Genomic DNA, 17,877 nt, shown 5'->3' with positions numbered 1-17,877 from the left:
TTCACATCAACCATCAGAATGGGAAGAAAATGTGATCTCAATGATTTGGAGCATGGCATGATTGTTGGTGCCAGATGGGCTGTTTTGAGTATTTCTGTAACTGCTGATCTCCTGGGATTTTCACACACAACAGTCTCTAGAATTTACTCAGAATGGTGCCAAAAACAAAAAACATCCAGTGAGGGACAGTTCTGTGGATGGAAATGCCTTGTTGATGAGAGAGTTCAACAGAGAATGGCCAGACTGGTTTGAACTGACAAAGTCTACGGTAACTCAGATAACCACTCTGTACAATTGTGGTGAGAAGAATATCATCTCAGAATGCTATTCTGAGATGCGGGTTGGCGCTGTTTTGGTGGCAAGAGGAGGACCTACACAATATCTGATACCTGAACTCTCAGTATTGGCTGAATACGATCCCGATCTGATTTCAGTGTTGTTGTTTTTTTAATCAGTTTAAAATATCTAAACCTCACTGTGTGGAACTGTTTGGAGGTACCGTTTTAAATGCAAAGAAACAAAAAACATCTAACTATACATTATTGCATTATAAAACAGAGAAAAAAATATTAAATAAGAAATGTATTATTCTTAATAATTAAGAAAAATGTAATTTTTAAATAGTCTACTTGATAATGCAACAGCAAAATTAACAGTAATTCCAGTGAAAGTTCTCTTTACACATGTTTCTGGACTTGGATTTTTTTTTTATGGATTCAGACATCTTTTTTGTTCACTTCAGTTGTTTTGGGATATCAGTTCACTTTTCAATCACACAGTTAATTATTTATTTTTGGAACCAAGACAACTTAAATATAATTGTACTGGTAATTGAATATAAAAACAATAATAAAATAAAAATGTAAAAAATATTATTATTACTAATAATAATTATAATAACAATAATAACAACAACATAAAAAAATAAATATTAGAATTGTATTCATTTATTTTTATTCCGTTTTAAAGGTTTAGAAGGTCCAAATATCACATAAAGGCATCATAAAAGTAATCCATACAACTTCAGTAGTTTAATCAATGTCTTCTGAAGCGTTCAAATCGGTTTTGGGTGAGAACAGACCAAAATGCAATTTCTTTTTTCCTATAAATCAGCAGTCTCATTGGCGATCGTGATTTCAAGCTTGAATACACTTCCTAGCACCATCTAGCGCTCTGCACATGCATCAAGCACTAGGAAGTGTAATCAAGCTTGAAATCATGATCGTGCCTAGAGACTGCATTGCCAAGATGTACAGTGAAAAAGGAGTTACATTTGGGTCTGTTCTCACCCAAAACTGATTGGAATGCTTCAGAAGACATGGATTAAACTACTGGAGTCGTTACTTTTAAACTGTCTTTATGTGATATATGGACCTTCAGGGTTCTGTTCACCATTCTCTTGCATTATGAGGACCTACAGAGCTGAAATATTCTTCTAAAAATGTTGTTTATGTTCTGCATAAGAAAGTAAGTCATACAAATCTTGGATGGCATGAATTTTCATTTTTGGTTGAACTATTCTTTTAATTTCTTGACTTTAAAACCCTTGGGCTTTTATTGTATTTTATTAAACACAACAGAGCACCGCTCATTTACTGAAGTGCGCTACGTGTGCAGACTATATATTTATTTATTAAACACAGCCATTTGTGATTCACAAATAAAATGTATAAGTCAAATGGTCTACTTTAATGGTGCTTTTATGGTTCCATTTTCGGAGCTTGATGGTAATGACCATGACTAACACACTGCATCGGATTTGGGTCATGCTCGTCTGACTGATACTCAATCCGGTTAAAAACGTCAGTATCGGAGGTATCTGAACACTGCATCCCTAGTGAACTTGCATACTATGCACAAAATACATAATGCAGAAATAGTAGGGGTTGTATGGTAATATGTTATACGGAACACAGACATCATTTATGCTGTATTATACCTTGCAGGGCAATCCATGTTTTTACACTTGCGATGTCTGTCGTCGGGACGTGTACTGGGGTCACAAAGCGTTTCCTCGACCACGCCCACCTCTGCCTCAAAACAACGCACAGGTTGATGTTGTACACCTGTACAGAGACAGAAGGTCACATCTACCAGCTATCAAACCTTAATCAATCTATACGACACAACCAAAAAATCCTCGATGAGCAGGCCCAGATAGAATTGGCAGACTTCACTGCATTGATTTAAACAAAATAAATAAAATAAAAAAAAACAATCAGGAAATTCTGCAGAATATATTTCAACATGGTCCAATTTGTTAAATGGAGGTAGGATTATTATTTTCAATAATGAACATTAACCAAAATATTTAAATGAACAAACACATAAAGGTAGGAGATGTGTACAATGTTGTGAATTTATTATAAGTCAGTTTAACTCTGGACGGAGTTTAAAAAAAGCTCCTGTCCCATACCAATCCCACAGGAGGTGCTGCAGTCAGTCCAGGCTCCATATTTCCAGGTGTACTCCGGTTCTGGAATTTCATTCCCCAGTGGGCGACTCTTCTTAATGGTGTACTCATATTTGACTCCTGGATTCTGTTCTTGGAACAGCAGCTAAAGGTCATAAATAATCATAAATAATCCATACAAAAGTACACAAAAGTATTTTTTGACCAACTGTCCATCAGTTCATATAAACCAATATAAACCAATGGATTCTTCAAATGCTGCATATTTAGGCAAATGTGTTTCATAAAAACCGTCCGAACTGAGAGTCAGTACCTGGATCATGACAGGTTCAGTTGTTGGTCCTGCTGATGTCAGATTCTCCGCGTTGCCTCTGCGGTCGTAGTAAAACTTTGTTCCGCCCGCCTCGTACTCTCCGTTCCATTGGATTATGTAATTCCCATTCAGGTAATACTCCTCCGAATCACCTACTCGGATCGCCAGGAAATTCCCAGCCTCTTCCACTTCCTGTATGAAGATATCCCGAGCTCCCTCTGGGATTAAAACCAAGTCCACATAACCTATAGTACATCACAAAATCTCACTCATAAACCTGGTAAGACTGCCATAAAATGCAAACTTTTTTTATTTATAATTTGTTCAATCGAATTTAATCTTAGGGTGATTTGGCGAGAGGATCTGCTATTGTGAGATATATAATAAAAGTTACAAATCAGGTGTGCTACCCAGAGACAAGGCTGGATAGCAGGAGTCTTACACACCAAATCCATCTTGCTTCACAAAGGTCTCCTTCACTGTCTCACACGTGGATCCATCGCCGAGACACACACCACAGCTGTCCTCTTTAGCATTAGAATCAATGCCAAAATCACAACCGACCTCCTGGAGAAAGATTAGATGTACTTAAACACATTCATCTTCCCACAAAGAAAATCATACAATCTTAATTTACCTCATAACAATAAAAATTTAAGGTAGGAAACACAAATGATCATCCAACATGTTGTTGACTTACTAGTAGGGCTGGGTATGGATACAGATTTCACCATTCGATTCAGGTTCTTGATTAAATTTGGGTTTATTTAAGTTATAATATCCATTTTGCTGAGATATGAAAGCAATTTGACGATTCTCCATACCAATTTCAATACCACAACAAAATAATTCACAATAACTAATTTGAAGTTTGTTCCCAGTTCTCAAGTAATCATCCAAGACAAGTAAACAGTCAATAATAAAGTAACAAATTATAAGCAATAGAACAAATAAAAACAATAGAACAAAGATACAAATTAACAAAACAGTGCTTAAAAGTTTTTAACATCAGTATCAAGTAAATAATGAAAAGTAATGAAATGTAACATAAAACTACAAGTCCAAATTTTGAGATACAAAGTCCAAATTATGAGATATGGAGGGCCAAATTACTCAAAATTAAATTATTAAATAAATATTTAAATGTTTAAATACAGTAAATCATTAAATGCATAGTGAATTATTGAAATGCATAATTCAATAAATAATTACATGTATATAAATAAATAAATCATTAAATATATAGTGAATTAATTACACACAAAATTAAATAATTAAATACATATTTAAATATATAATTAAATACATAATGAAATTGTAAAAAAAACAAAACTAAAAAAATATTAAATTAATGATTAAATCGTTTAAAAAAATAAATAAATAAATAAATAAATGTCCCTTGTATTTTAATTTAGCACTATTTTGCGTCCATTTTTATTTTAGGGTTAATTTTACATTGACGCGTGAGCTTCTTGTCTTTTCATTTTCAGGGTTATGGTTATCGGCACGTCACACAACAACAGTGGCCATCACCTTTCAAATTTGATTTCTTTGGACTTTCTGGTTAGTTTAGGCATGTTTTTTTCACACCTCAACTATAGCTGGGCTTGGTACAATCAGAGATTCCTTGTTGACTCTTGCAGATGTTGTTGCTAACCAAAACGTTGACAATGACAACATTGTCTCTGTTTCTTCTTCACTCTTCATCAAACTTTGTGTGTTTCGCACATTCAATTACTTTGGACTGCTGACATTCTGAACCAGTGAAAAAATCTCAAAGAAGTGCTGACTACACCCACCTGCTTTGATTGGCGTATTGGTAATGCTCTTGCTTAAATGAAAAAGATCCCAGTGCAAGCTCTTAAATGAAAATGGAGGCAGAGAGCTATTGTTTAAATGCAATGGATTCAAAGCTAGTACTGAAATGAAATACATGGGAGATTTAATTTAATTAATTCACTATGTATTTAATGATTTATTTAAATATTTATTTAATGATTTAATGATGCATTGAATCAATTCACTGTGTATTTCGTTATTAATTTAACTGTTTAAATATTTAATTATTTATTTAATGATGCATTTAAATAATTCACTATGTATTTAATGATTTGTTTAAATATTTATATAATGATTTAATTTTGAGAAATTTGGCCCTCCATAATGAGATACTAATTCATGTTTATGAGATACAAAGTCATAATTAGAAGACAAAAAGTCATTATGTTGAAATAAAAAGTCATAATTATGAGATAAAAAGTCATAATTATGAGAAGTCAAAATTATGAGATGCTAAGGGGCTGTTTACACGACAACGTTTTCAACTAAAAACGGAAAACTTTTTATGCGTTTTGGCTGTTCGTTTACACGACAACGGCGTTTTGGGGCCTGAAAACGCAAACTTTTGAAAACGGGTTTCAAAGTGCACGTTTTTGAAAACGATGCCATTATCGTCTCCGTGTAAACATACAAAAACTCAAATTTGTGAAAACGAAGACGTCATGCGCACGCGTATTACGTGTTATATAAAGAATGATGGATTGAGATGTATAATTATCAATATGAATACTGGTGTCTGTACAAATAACAATAATCAACAATTTATTCATTTGTAGTGTTTTGTATGGAGTGTGGACTTTGTATCTCATTATGACTCCTCATCTCATTATTATGACTTAACATCTCATTATTATGACTTTGTATCTCATTATTATGCCTTAACATCTCATTATTATGACTTTGTATCTCATTATTATGCCTTAACATCTCATTATTATGACTTAACATCTCATTATTATGACTTTGTATCTCATTATGATGACTTTGTATCTCATTATTATGACTTTGTATCTCATTATTATGACTTTGTATCTCATTATGACTCAACATCTCATTATTATGCCTTAACATCTCATTATTATGACTATGTATCTCATTATGATGACTTTGTATCTCATTTTTATGATTATTATGCCTTAACATCTCATTATTATGACTTTGTATCTCATTATGATGACTTTGTATCTCATTATGATGACTTAACATCTCATTATTATGACTTAACATCTCATTATTATGACTTTGTATCTAATTATTATGACTTTGTATCTCATTATTATGATTATTATGACTTTGTATCTCATTATTATGACTTTGTATCTCATTTTTATGATTATTATGCCTTAACATCTCATTATTATGACTTTGTATCTCATTATGATGACTTTGTATCTCATTATTATGACTTAACATCTCATTATTATGACTTTGTATCTCATTATGATGACTTTGTATCTCATTATTATGACTTAACATCTCATTATGATGACTTTGTATCTCATTATGATGACTTTGTATCTCATTATTATGACTTTGTATCTCATTATTATGACTTAACACCTCATTATTATGATTATTATGACTTAACATCTCATTATTATGACTTTGTATCTCATTATTATGACTTAACATCTCATTATTATGACTTTGTATCTCATTATTATGACTTTGTATCTCATTATTATGACTTAACATCTCATTATGATGACTTTGTATCTCATTATTATGACTTTGTATCTCATTATTATGACTTAACACCTCATTATTATGATTATTATGACTTAACATCTCATTATTATGACTTAACATCTCATTATTATGACTTTGTATCTCATTATTATGACTTTGTATCTCATTATTATGACTTAACATCTCATTATTATGACTTTGTATCTCATTATTATGACTTTGTATCTCATTATTATGATTATTATGACTTAACATCTCATTATTATGACTTAACATCTCATTATTATGACTTTGTATCTCATTATTATGACTTTGTATCTCATTATTATGATTATTATGACTTAACATCTCATTATTATGACTTTGTATCTCATTATTATGACTTAACATCTCATTATTATGACTTTGTATCTCATTATGATGACTTTGTATCTCATTATGATGACTTAACATCTCATTATTATGACTTAACATCTCATTATTATGACTTTGTATCTCATTATTATGACTTTGTATCTCATTATTATGACTATGTATCTCATTTTTATGATTATTATGACTTAACATCTCATTATTATGACTTTGTATCTCATTATTATGACTTAACATCTCATTATTATGACTTTGTATCTCATTATGATGACTTTGTATCTCATTATTATGACTTAACATCTCATTATTATGACTTTGTATCTCATTATGACTCAACATCTCATTATTATGACTTAACATCTCATTATTATGACTTAACATCTCATTATTATGACTTTATATCTCATTATTATGACTTTGTATCTCATTATTATGATTATTATGACTTAACATCTCATTATTATGACTTAACATCTCATTATTATGACTTTGTATCTCATTATTATGACTTAACATCTCATTATTATGACTATGTATCTCATTTTTATGATTATTATGACTTAACATCTCATTATTATGACTTTATATCTCATTATTATGACTTAACATCTCATTATTAATACTTTGTATCTCATTATTCTGACTATGTATCTCATTATTATGACTTTGTATCTCATTATTATGACTATGTATCTCATTTTTATGATTATTATGACTTAACATCTCATTATTATGACTTTGTATCTCATTATTATGACTTAACATCTCATTATTCTGACTTTGTATCTCATTATTCTGACTTTGTATCTCATTATTCTGACTTTGTATCTCATAATTATGACTTAACATCTCATTATTCTGACTTAACATCTCATTATTATGACTTTGTATCTCATAATTATGACTTTGTATCTCATAATTATGACTTATTATGACTTAACATCTCATTATTATGACTATGTATCTCATTATTATGACTTATGACTTTGTATCTCATTATTATGACTTACAAAGTCATAATAATTAGATGTTAAGTCATAATAATGAGATACAAAGTCATAAGTCATAATAATGAGATACATAGTCATAATAATGAGATACAAAGTCATAATAATTAGATGTTATCTCATTATTATGACTTAACATATTATTATGACTTTGTAGTTCAGGGTTTTTACTTAGCAAAGCACTATTTTTTATGTGGCGGAGATGGGCTTCCATAGATTATAATACATACTGTACATTAATACTTTTTAAAGCTAGTGAAGTTATCCATCCAAGAGGAGTGAGTGGTTTTCTCATTTTCACGTTATCAATATTTGATAAATATTAATAATATTATAGTATTAAATATTAGTGGCAGGTCTATTAGTCTGCATCTGCCCGATATTTTGAGACAAATGCACTTTTTTTGTCCCGTTGTTTGCTTTCACTTTAGACATAAATTACTGTGTTCACACTAATACCTCAACAGCACAGTATTTCCACACAGTATTTTTTTGATGTGTATTTTACCATTTAGGTGCGCATCTGCATTACTGCTTTCCGCGAGAGGTCTCAAGTGTGTACGTGCACATAAACCGCATGTCATTCAAACAGCGCACGGGAGCCGAAATGAGGAAATAAAACATTATCTATAATGTGGAAGTATGTAAATTCTGCACAACTAGCACTACCAAACAGAATTCCCAAAATAAACATTGTTTCTGGAAACGGGCCGCTCAAAACGAACCAGCGGCATAGCTAGACCCTGGCTGATAGGGTTGAAGCCTCGGATCTTTTGTTAATAGCCCGAGATGTTTTTTGTGATGAGAGAAAAAAAAGTAAGGCTTAATGTTCATTACATCAGGGTACAAAAGCAACAAGGCAGGCTTCAATTCTGGCTTCAAATGTAAATTAAATCCGATCATTGAGCCCAGCTTGCATTAATTGACAGTTCACACTTTGACTTTTACCTGCTGTTCGTGTTCAAGTTCACCAGACATGTTACGAACATCTCGAGTGGGAGATTTATGTTTTCTCTCACAGGGGTGCAGCTTTTCGGTTATTCGGGTTTAGTCGGGAGTCAGGATGCAGGAATAAAGAATGTTTATTGCAATGGAATTTCCTCAAATGCAACTCAAAATAGCAGCACAGTGAGCTATAAGCCTAAATAGCACAATACATAGGTCTTAAAATGATAAAATCTCACATTAAAGTCAAACAAAAATGAATGCCTGTATATGCACTCTGCCCGTGCTGGTTCACATCATGTGCATGGAGTTAAACAGCTGCGTTTAAATATCCTCTTTGGGTGCCTTGATTCTGCACACGAGAGCAAAAGGTGAAAAAACACTTACCGTTTATCAAGCATTGAGACTTTGCTTTGTTAAAAACAACCTGGAATATAAATGTAAGTTATTTTTAACTTTACTCGCTGATCCCATGATGGCATTTTACTGCCACGTTAAATAAAATAAAATAAAAAATACGATTTCGATAATAAAATCATAATATTTTGCTAATAATGTAAAAATTACGAGAATAAAGTTGAGATTAAAGTCGTAATAGTTTGAGAATAAAGTCGTAGCATTATGATATTAAATTTCGTATGAGAATAAAGTCAAAATTATTAGAATAAAGTCGTAGCATTTTGAGATTATAGTCATAATATTTTGAGAATAAAGTAAAAGTTATTAGAATAAAGTCTTAGCATTGTGAGAATAAAGTTGAGATTAAAGTCGTAATAGTTTGAGAATAAAGTCGTAGCATTATGATATTAAATTTCGTATGAGAATAAATACAAAATTATTAGAATAAAGTCGTAGCATTTTGAGAATAAAGTAAAAGTTTATTGTGCGAATAAAGTAGAAATATTAGAGAAAAAAATCTCAATATTAGGCTAAACAGAACGTCATTATCACAATGATAGAACGGACGCCAAGCCAGCAGCTTCATTAATGCAAGAGATGGATGTTTAAGGACGTATTTAAATCATACTTTAGGATAGGATTTACCAATAAAGAAATCCTTGGTCTTTTGATGCATCAGCATCAGGGTTATTAGGATCCAGACACTGCTGCCATTATGTAGCAAATTTAATTTATTCAGGAGAAAGAACCAGACAGATTCGCTCGGAGTTGTTATTGGGTTTTCCCCTCTAAACAGTACTGTAACTGAGGGGATGTTACCACATACAATATCTTGATATGGACTTCACAGCAGTTTCAATTATTTTGAGCCTATATCTCATGCCTCCCTTGACAGGCGCCCACATGTTGAAAACTCCTGTACTAATGCACACCTCATTCATGAACAGAGAGCTCGCAAAAACTTCCCACAAATTCAGCTCGGCTGCATAGCCAAGTTATCTACCTGGTTAGTGATGTTGTATGTAAAGACCCAGAAGACTTTGCGTTGTCTTTCCTTTCGATTTATTCTCAAAATATTACGTCTTTCATCTCATAATGCTTCGACTTTCTTCTCGTAATTTTTACTTTATTCTCAAAATATTATGATAAATGACAATTGCAAATTTAAATTGAACAATAAGCCAACAAGTTCTCTCTTTGATCCGCAATTTAAATAAAAAATGTGTTTGATCCGTTTATTGTGCACCTGGTGTTGCACTTAATGTAATTATTATTTGACAGGTAGGAGGTCATTTTTTAAGTCATGGAAGGAAGGATTCTTCTTATTTTTATATTATAATATGGCCTTTGGGCTAAGCCCCGGATGACACTGAACTCTAGCGATGCTAAATAAAATTAATTTATGTATGGCTTACTTATAGTATTATTGTCTCTGCATTTTAAGCTGGGACAGGAGAAAGTATTCACCACTGAAAAAGTAAAAAATTCATGTGTTAATCTGCCTTACTTAACAAACATAAAGGAGCTCTCTCATGAGAAATACATTTTAATTCATTTAATTTACATATAAATTTATTTCAACTTTTGAAATAAAAGGTTTCAATGTACTATGAAAATATACTGCATAAGGGTTTCAAGACAGACATACCCAGTCACACTACCTTGCACACACCATTGACACAGATGTTTCTGCTGTTGTTGTTCATGAAGCAGGGCGTTCCATCAGTGACTGCTTCCAACATCTTCTCAGAAAAATCCTCATCCACGGGCTTGCAGTACAGCTCACATGGACGTGCTGTGGTAGAAAGACAGAGAAAGATTAAAGAAAAATATGGATGGGGAAACAGAATGAAAAAGAAAATTAAATAAAAACTAAACTGCACAGATGATATTCGTGGCAAAAAAAGAAAAGAAAATGAAAGATATCTCCCCATTAATTTCTGTAATCTTTTCTAGAGTTGGTTTACATAATAGATAGCCTATTACAGTAGAACTAGTTCAGCTGAAGAAACATTCATTTTAGTATGGATTTAATGATACTGCTTGAACATCAACATTCGTATTATGACATATGATAATACAGATTTTTTTTTAAATATAAAACAGCTGCATACAAGGTGCTATATAAGATATATTTAAGTGTTTTACAAAAGTAATGTTCGTAAAATGCTTTTTTGAAGTATATTTTAGAGATTTATTCCTATCATGGAGAGCACCACCAACAAAAATATAAAGATTATATTACTATGACTTTTGGACATGATACTATGGTAATACTGTTTCTTTTTTTTTTCTTTTTCTTTTCTTTTTTTTTTTTTTTTGGATATGCACCATATTGCAATTCCATGGTATTTTTTTGGGAGTTCCATAAGAATCATGCAATTGTATGCCATGGTATACAAACATGCTAATCATCATACCAAAGTATATTTCATCATTGTACCATAGTACTGCCGCAGTCCTTTTTCTAAGGGACTTACAAAGCTTGTATGATATACCGGTGCTACGGTAGTACCAAGATACTAAAGCTTCAAAATACTGGTGGTGCCACAGTATTTTTTTTTTTTTAAATGGTAGTAACGTTAATACGGTAGTACCGTAAATTATGTTGTATGTACTATTGTAAATATTATTTTCGCTAAAACCTTGATTTGAATCAGACCTATGTCTGAAACAACATAAAAAAAAAAAATGTGTCTTTTCAAGTGGTGTCCTCTTCATGTACTGCCCTTTAAGTGACCAAAATGCTGTTTAGAATTCACCCCTTATATGGTGTTGTTTATTTTTCATTGAGTGGTTTTTCCATGCTTCAAACACACACACATCTGAATCTCTGCATCTTAATTTGGCGGTCATGTCTCCTAATGGATAATATGGATTTAAATAAAACTTTGAAGAGTGAGAAGCTTTTCAAAAACAAAATTCATGTAACGAGATTTGGAATTAGTTTGGGGTTTGCCTGATGAGACCGGGAAAACCCATCTGCCGTGAATGCCTACAAAGATTTCAAGCCAAAGGTGGAACACCAGCAACCTTATTAAACACCTTCAGACACATCCCACTGCTTCTGCAGAATACACACCGGTTAGTGCCACTTCATTTAACCTAAATGCTTTATCTTAACATTTACAGATTTACAGTTTCTCTGAAAAATTTATTTTTTTCCAATTACAAATTATTTTGGGAAACGCAGCCAAGGTCAGTTTGGTCACGGTTGGATCACGTCTCTGAGCTGTGCGATCAAACCGGTGTGTGTGTGATCTGCATTCGCGCTGCTCTTTACCAGGAGAGAGGGGCTGAAGTGGTTATAATAATGAAACAGCTGCTCATAATAGTCTTTTCAATGTTACAATATCTTTATTTTTATGTTACCAACATTCAAATAATCACAGATTCATGGAATAAAAGTTCAAAGCCATTGCCATTTAAACTGGCTGTTTTGATGTGGCAACGTTTTTTTTTTTTTTAACTAATCAAACTAAGAATGTATTAGGTAGCAAGTTAGTCCATTTGAGCCTTCTCCCAGTTCATCCATCAGTTATTTTCACCACTTCTGGAGCAATAAGTGGAATGGCTAGTTTCTAAGAATCTCTATGACAAACTGTGTTAAGAATTAACACACTATCATGTATTATCATGGTACTACTTGGTACTGGAGAGTGTGTTTGAATAAAACAACACTTTAAAATGTGAATACGCATGCGCATTAAAACATCCACTACGTCACTAAAGTCGTAAAAGTACTTGGAGAATCGTGATACTTTAGTTGGTATAGGGTGAATTCCAATCAAAAGTGATCATCCCTATGCCCTACTCACTACAAAGGACAAAGCTCTTAATGTGGGCTCTCTAAAGAGGGCATGGCATTACAGTTTGAATGTACCCTTCACTAAATGTCTTGTAAAAGGGCCCTCTGTTAAAAAATAAGCTTTCTTACTTTTTTCTTTTTCTCCCCTTTTCTCCCCAATTTGGAATGCCCAATTCACAATGCGCTGTAAGTCCTCGTGGTGGCGTTGTGACTCGCCTCTCTCCGGGTGACGGAGGACGAATCTCAGTTGCCTCTGCATCCGAGACCGTCAATCCACGCATCTTATCACGTGGCTTGTTGAGCGCGTTACCGCAGAGACGTAGTGCGTGTGGAGGCTTCAGGGTATTCTCCGCGGCATCCACGCTCAACTCACCATGCACCCCACTGAGAGCGAGAACCACATTATAGTGACCACGAGGTGGTTACCCCATGTGACTCTACCCTCCCTAGCAACTGGGCCAATTTGGTTGCTTAAGAGACCTGGCTGGAGTCCATGCTTTCTTACTTTTGTTTGGAATGACTCTTTGAGTGGCGTCCCCTTCTCGAAGTGCCCTTCAAGGGCGCAAAAATGTATCGTAAGATATGATTATGGTATCTTGACAACCCTATTACAAAGCCTTAAAGGGATAGTTTACCCAAAAATGAAAATTCTCTCATCATTTATTCACACCCTCATACCATCCCAGATGTGTATGACTTTCTTCAGCAGAACACAAATAAAGATTTTTAGAAAAATATCTCAGCTCTGTATGTCCATACAATGCAAGTGAATGGTGTCCAGACCTTTGTAGCTCCAAAAATCACATAAAGGAAACATAGAAGTACTCCATACGACTCCAGTGGTTAAATCTATATCTTTAGAAGCAATATGATAGGTGTGAGTGAGAAAGAGATCAATATTTAAGCATTTTGTTTACTCTAAATCTCCACTTTAACTTTCACTTTCAGATGTGAAAGTGAAACACAGGCACCACATGTGACTGTCAGATGTAAAAGTGAAAGTGGAGATTTAGAGTAAAAAAAAAGTACTTAAATATTGTTCTATTTCTCACCCATACCTATTATATTGCTTCTGAAGATATATATTTAACCACTGGAGTCTTGGATTAATTCTATGTTTCCTTTATGTGATTTTTGGAGCTACAAAGGTCTGGCCACCTTTCACTTGCATTGTATGGACCTACACAGCTGACATATTCTTGGGTGAACTATCCCTTTTAAAAAAAGGCCTTTTTTCTTTGTTTGTAAAGCAAAGTTACTGTAATGAGAACAAAGAAAAATGATATATATATACAAATTTACACTGTACTCTAACCACTTAAATAGAAAAAATAACAATGACTAAACAATTGTGTGAGGGATCCACACACCCTCTAAATCTGTGTCATAAAAGTGGGGAATTCTTGAATCTGAAACAAACAAACTCTATAAAATCACAAGCAGCCACGTGTAAGAGTTTTTTGTTAATGTCAACAGACCTCGACCCGCCACAATTTGCATTTACATAGAGTATTGGCTCAGCTGTTCTGTGATATTACACAGAGAGTGCATGTTTTAATTTCTGGCACTGAAATACCACAAGTCTTCAGTGAAATAAAAATGAACTGGAAAAACAAAATGGGAATTTGAAAGCCCTACAGATTTGTATTAATGTGTCCCGCCCCAACTTCCTGTTTAAACAGGAAAAGTGTATTCATCAAATCATTTAATAGGGTATTTATAGACCATTTCAAGGACTGTTTGTCGGTTTAAGGAAGTGACGTCTTTGTCCCTTGAACATTTCCTACTTGTTGTCGAACTCATTCAAAACAACAGCGGGAGGCGCTTCATTCATAGTGACTTTAACACGATTGTCATAAAATGTCATTATTAAAAAGGGGACCATGTTGTTCGGTGGCTGGATGCTCCCATGATGTCTGGAACTAATGAAAATTAAAGTGTTTAGAATGCCGAAAGAGCAACCACAAATGGGTGCATGAACCGCTGCAGTGAAGCGAGATGGCGGGATACATGCAATTTGTCACACATAATTCAACAATATCTGCAGTATCGCACTGCCAAAATCTTAGAGTAGCTGGAGTAGTATAAAAGCTATCCTAGAAGAGACAAAAGGTTTTTTTTATAATAATAAAAAACCTTACCTTGTCTGCAAGTCACTTGCTTACAGCGATAACAGCATCATTCCCGATTTTGCAGCCGAGAAATAATTATGAGCATCTAAACTGCAATACACTTTCACTGCTTCTCTAGTACCAACAACATGTCTGGATAAGTAACTTCCAGTCAACATTTGATGTTCTTTGAGAAAATGTGTTAAAGGCGCTGTAAGCGATTTTAGCATTCTGAAGCTTTAATGTGACTGAGCCGCTGAATTAGCCACGCCCCCTCATTCCTAAACCCAGCACTCCAAAGAGCATTTTTTGACCAAAACCGAGCAAGAGCAGCACTGTTTGCTCCTGTGGCTGTTAAATTAAACAGTGGCACAATAGCGCCCTCAACTGACAAACATTATAAATCATAGCCTCAATGATCGCTACAAATTCAACACTATGAGAACGAGAAAAATGATTGACAGATGTCAATGTCCGCGGGCACATTTTGGTTTGCTATTTACAAAGTCTACAGCTGTCACAGAGACCGGTAAGATATCTCAGGTAAGAAAATATTTTGCATACTTTTCCATGAAAAAAATCGCTTGCAGCACTGTGATGAGGAGGAGGGCGGGGCCGGGCCGTGAGGACACATGCCCAGCCCTGAATCGGGCTAATCAGTCAGGAGGGGGATAAAGACGAGCTGGAGGCGCCAGTTTGAGAGAGAGAGAGGGCCACATGCGGCTACTGTGCATGTGTGTCTATGTGTTTAAGTTGATTCAAGTTCATTTAATGATATTAAAAGTTACGTTGACTGTTCAGCCGGTTCCCGCATCCTCCTTGCCCACGTTACCCTGTTACATTGGTGCCGAAACCCGGGAAGGAGGAGGAATGCGCTGTCGCAGTGTCCTCGCCACTGCCATCTGTCAGGGGAGCAGCCGTGGCCATCTGCCTGGGGACGGAGGGGTTGCTGCCAGCCTCCGAAAGTCAGAGGAGCCGCTGTCGTCTGCCGAGAAAGGGGAGGAGCCGTTCCGTCCACCAGGGGTCGGAGGTCTCGCTGCCTTCCGCCAGGGGAGTAGCAAGCTGTCATCTGCCAGAGGACGGAGGAGTGACTGAGGACCTGGCGATGGCATGTCCGGGGACCGGCGAGCCAGTTTTCTCTCTCTCGCCTCTCTCTCTCTCTCTGTTGCTCCACCTCGCTCTTTCCCTCTCCCCTTTCCCTTTCCTCATCTCTCCCAGGGCTCCAGAAAGGCGGGGAAGACCTGCCAGCAGGCACGGCCAAAAGGGCAACACCCGCCCTCCAGGAAGGGAGGGTAGGACGTCATGCCAGGGAAACCTGAGTCAGACGATGGAGGAGTGTGACGAGGAGGAGGGCGGGGCTGGGCGGTGAGGACACACGCCCGGCCCTGAATCGGGCTAATCAGCCAGGAGGGGGATAATGCCGAGCCGAATGTGCCAGTTCTAGAGAGAGAGAGCCACAAGTGTGTGTGTGTCCATGTGTTTAAGTTGATTTGAGTTAATTTATGATATTAAAACTTATGTTGACTGTTCAGCCGGTTCCTGCCGCCTCCTTGCCCACCTTACCCCGTTACAAGCACCTTTAACTCAGATTCTTATTTAAAGGATCCATAATGACACCTCATTTTTTATTTTCAGTTTTTGTAGATACCTTGTTTGTTCTTTATCGCTAGACTAAGACTAAGGACTACAGTAATGGCCTTATTTTAAGAGTGCCAAGCGCAGCGCTATGCTTTAAGTCATAAGCGCAATGTCAATGGGCATGGCAATGAAGTTTTTGTATTTTCGTGCAAGTAGGCGCTAATGGGCTGGGTTAAGTGCAATTTAATTCTGAGGTTCTTCTCCGGCTATTGCACCGTCTGCATCCTATAATATAGTCCATTCCATGTCAAACACCAATGATATAAACAAAGACAACACAATCATAAGTTGGTAGTGTAAATGGACTGTATGAAATTAATTAGAATAATATAAATATTTCTATGACAGCGACACGCTCCTTTTATAAGCACAGAAAATGTGATTCCTGTCAGGATTTGGATGTACGTTACATTCTCTATAATTTAACGGAAGTGTTATTAATCATTTTCATCTACTGACACACAAATTATGGCTAGTATTAACAGTGATTGTATCGGCATGTACTTCACTTCTACCGGTCGATTTTGATTTTGAAACATTTAATTCATTTATTGAAACATGAAAATTCTTCACCAAAAATATTTCTAAATGAAATTACACTTCAAACGGAACAAAAATATAATCAAAATAATGAAGTGGTCCAAAAAATCATATCAAATCCAAACATTTTACACTCCTTTTGCAGCGACTTAAAAATCACTCAACGACAACAGGTGGAAAAATACCAATACAAATTATATCATAATTTTTGTTAAATATAAATATAATAATAGTAATTTAAAAATAAACCATGACCGATAGATAGTTTAACAATAATCTCATATATTTTTGTTTCATAAAACGGCTACAACAGTGACTGCCAGGGACATAAATTGATGTTCCTCTATATTTTCAGAATTTGGACGTGAACTTTATTATCATCTGCTGGTGGAATCTCCATAACTGCAAATTCAGGAACTGAATTTAGACTTTAGGCGTGCTTCTAAACCGTCTTAGCGCAATGACCTATTTCTCAGGAAAATAGCAAATTGCGTTTTGCGGCACTTCACTAACAAACAATAAATCCACACTTTGCGGGCATACACCTACATAAGTGCAAACACTCCCACCCACAACCATTTGCACTTTGCACTGGAATGAAAATTGCGGTTGAAATAAGCACCCTCATGAAAATTAGTTGAGTCTAAAGAGCCCCAAAAGTGTGCATAAGTCATTCATTTTGACAGTTCTGGGTTATAAAAATGCTGCTAGCGGATATGCTTCCGGGCCAGACATGTGCAGTACTGTTCTAATTCCCTTGTTATTGTTTACATACTTGAAATGGTCTATATGCAATTTATAAT

General features: G+C 34.9%; 1 protein-coding gene across 1 annotated transcript in view; it reads right to left on the bottom strand.

The window, feature by feature from the left end:
• The window catches only part of LOC127439992 (A disintegrin and metalloproteinase with thrombospondin motifs 12-like), a 53,171-nt gene that overhangs the window by 12,036 nt on the left and 23,258 nt on the right, over window positions 1–17,877 (bottom strand). The window contains exons 13-17 of the mRNA XM_051696332.1: window positions 10,639–10,772; window positions 3,173–3,293; window positions 2,727–2,971; window positions 2,417–2,558; window positions 1,940–2,066 (exon numbers count right to left, since the gene is read on the bottom strand). Coding sequence (XP_051552292.1) covers window positions 1,940–2,066; window positions 2,417–2,558; window positions 2,727–2,971; window positions 3,173–3,293; window positions 10,639–10,772 — 769 coding nt within the window. The remainder of the gene's footprint in view (window positions 1–1,939; window positions 2,067–2,416; window positions 2,559–2,726; window positions 2,972–3,172; window positions 3,294–10,638; window positions 10,773–17,877) is intronic.

Source organism: Myxocyprinus asiaticus, chromosome 4 (assembly GCF_019703515.2).
Source record: "Myxocyprinus asiaticus isolate MX2 ecotype Aquarium Trade chromosome 4, UBuf_Myxa_2, whole genome shotgun sequence".
NCBI classification, from domain to species: Eukaryota; Metazoa; Chordata; class Actinopteri; order Cypriniformes; family Catostomidae; genus Myxocyprinus; species Myxocyprinus asiaticus.
The sequence above is the reverse complement of the archived record's forward strand: the minus strand, read 5'-3'. Positions and strand labels throughout refer to the sequence as shown.